General features: G+C 61.0%; 1 protein-coding gene across 1 annotated transcript; it reads left to right on the forward strand.

Annotated features, from left to right (window-relative positions):
* The first annotated feature begins 1,371 nt into the window (after window positions 1-1,371).
* INAFM2 (InaF motif containing 2) lies at window positions 1,372-2,093 on the forward strand. The gene has a single exon (XM_033174360.1). It carries the CDS (start codon window positions 1,737-1,739, stop codon window positions 2,091-2,093), a length of 357 nt encoding a protein of 118 aa, XP_033030251.1. The 5' UTR covers window positions 1,372-1,736.
* Window positions 2,094-2,364: the final 271 nt, after the last annotated feature.

Consider the following 2,364-nt stretch of genomic DNA (forward strand, 5'->3'; position numbering starts at 1 on the left):
CTTAGTCATGCTGGCCACATGACCCGGAAGCTGTACGCCGGCTCCCTTGGCCAGTAACACGAGATGAATGCCGCAACCCCAGAGTCATCTGCAACTGGACCTAATGGTCAAGGGTCCCTTTACCTTTATACCTATATTAAAGAGCAGTACTATCACATATGTATAAAATCAGCAGAGGGATTATTACATCCCAATACTTTGTTCTCAACATGTCATATTGGCACATCACTGCATTAAGAGTCAAATGGCAGTAACAGAGCATCTTAAGGTGACTTCATTCTAAGTCCTGTTTTTAAAATCTGTTTTGAACGTTTGGAACCATTGAGCACTTTTCTAGCTTCTTCCCCTCAATTCCTTGCTCCCATGAAACAAAAATACAAAATGCTGGATTTCTAACCAAGATCACACACCCCTTCCAGATGCCAATCAAGACGCCAATCAGACTTTCCACCAAAATCATTAGTGGGCACTAGAATCTCTATTAGACACACCAGCATCTTGGGCAGGGCAGATTAGATTTCTAGAGGCAGGAAAGCGTTTTTGAAACGGTCAAACGCACCTAATATTTGCAATTTCCAGACTCCAGGTGCTCACATATTGGTACAAAAGTGTCGTGCCCCCCCCCCCAATCGGCTAAATCCGGGAGTCCCCATGTTGACATTACAGCACAGGCGGGTGGGGAGGAGTGCAGCTCGCTGACCGTTTGCTCTTCCATACCTGTCGCTTTGGGATCACTGATGGGCGCCTCGATATTTGACCATTCCCACACGCCTGCACACTAATATCAGCTAGAGGAGGGAAAACTAGTGTCTGAAGCGGACCTCTCTCTCGAATGGCTTAGGACTTTTGAGCGACGTGCAGCAATGCAGGGACATTCGGAAGGAAGTCCCATTTCATTCAATGCGACTCCCCCCACTCCACTAGCCTCAATAGCCAAGGATTGGAAATTTGCTTAGGATCGCAGCTTTGCGTGTACCTTGCCTTTCCTCTCTCTCTCTCTCTCTCTCTCCCCCCCCCCCCCACTGCGCGACCCTACCGCATGTACTCGGAAGTAGTGACTCCATTAAATGAGACTTACTCCCAGGGAAACGGGAGTTGGTATCGCAGCCCCCCCCCCGAGTCGCTCCCCCTCCCAATATGTGATGCGCCGGAGCTGTTCTCCCTCCCCTTGCCTGGACGGAGAGCGGCGGCGGCCCCTGGCCTGCTGCCAGTGCAAAGCCGCGGCGGGCCGGTGGTCCTTCCCCTCTTGCATTGCCTTTTTAAGGCGCCACAGCATCCGCTCCCACCTCCGTCGGCGCTCGCTCCGCGTTGCCCCTTTAATACCCGCTGCCTGCACAGCCCGGCCGCTAAGCGCCGCCGAGACGCCGCGGATTCATCTGCCGCTGCTGCGAAAGAGAGAGGGAGAGAGGGAGGCGCGCGCCCCGACAGCAGCATCCTAGCCGCGGGTCGAGGGCGAGCGACGCTGCCTTTCTGCCGACGGGCTTTCCCGTTCCACGGCCGCCTCCCTGCAGCCGGGCGCGTCGCAAGCTCGCCGCCGAGGCCGTCGATCACCGTCCGCCGCCTGCCTGCGAGGCCCACCCGCTGCTGCAGCAGCAGCGCCTCGTTCTCCTGGCGCCCCGGGGCATGTCGTGATGTGATCGGCGGCGGCGGCGGCGCGTCCCTCGGGGCCCATCCCGCTCGGGAGCCTCAGCAAGACGGAGAGGGCGGTGGAGCAGCGGGCCAAAGGCCGCGCCCCCATGAAGGAGAAGGAGGCGGGGGCGGCCGGGGAGCGGGGCAAGCCGGCCACTTACACCGGGGACAAGAAGGCGCGCATGGCGGCCAAGACCAACAAGAAGTGGGTGCGCCTGGCCACCGTGCTGGCCTACGTCCTCTCCGTCTCGCTGGCCGCCATCGTGCTGGCGGTCTACTACAGCCTCATCTGGCAGCCCGTGCGCGGCGGGCCGCACACCCCGCCACAGCCGCCCGGGACGGCCCCCAGCCCCGGCACCGGCCCGCCCGCGCCCGACCCCGGAGAGACCACGAGGCCGCTGGACGGCGGAGGCGCCGCCGCCGCCGTGCCGCCTACGCTGGAGCCCGACGCCTCGGCGCCGTAGAGACTCGATCCGGCCCAGGAGGCCGGAGGCACAACCTTTCTCCCCTCCGCCCCATCCCTCGACCGACCCCACCGTGCTGCACCGACTCCGGCGGAGACAGCGACTGCGGAGTACAAGGGAAGCCATCCGGCCGGGAGCCCCGACGGCCGCTGGAGCAAGCAGGGAGCCTGCATCGCCCCATCGCCCCGGACTCGAGCGCGCTCTCTCGGCTGTGGACTCGGAAAGGCCGGAAGATGAAGGACGCTTCTCCTCCTGTCTTGGCTCTTGGCTT

This window comes from Lacerta agilis, chromosome 1 (genome assembly GCF_009819535.1).
Source record: "Lacerta agilis isolate rLacAgi1 chromosome 1, rLacAgi1.pri, whole genome shotgun sequence".
Classification (NCBI taxonomy): Eukaryota; Metazoa; Chordata; class Lepidosauria; order Squamata; family Lacertidae; genus Lacerta; species Lacerta agilis.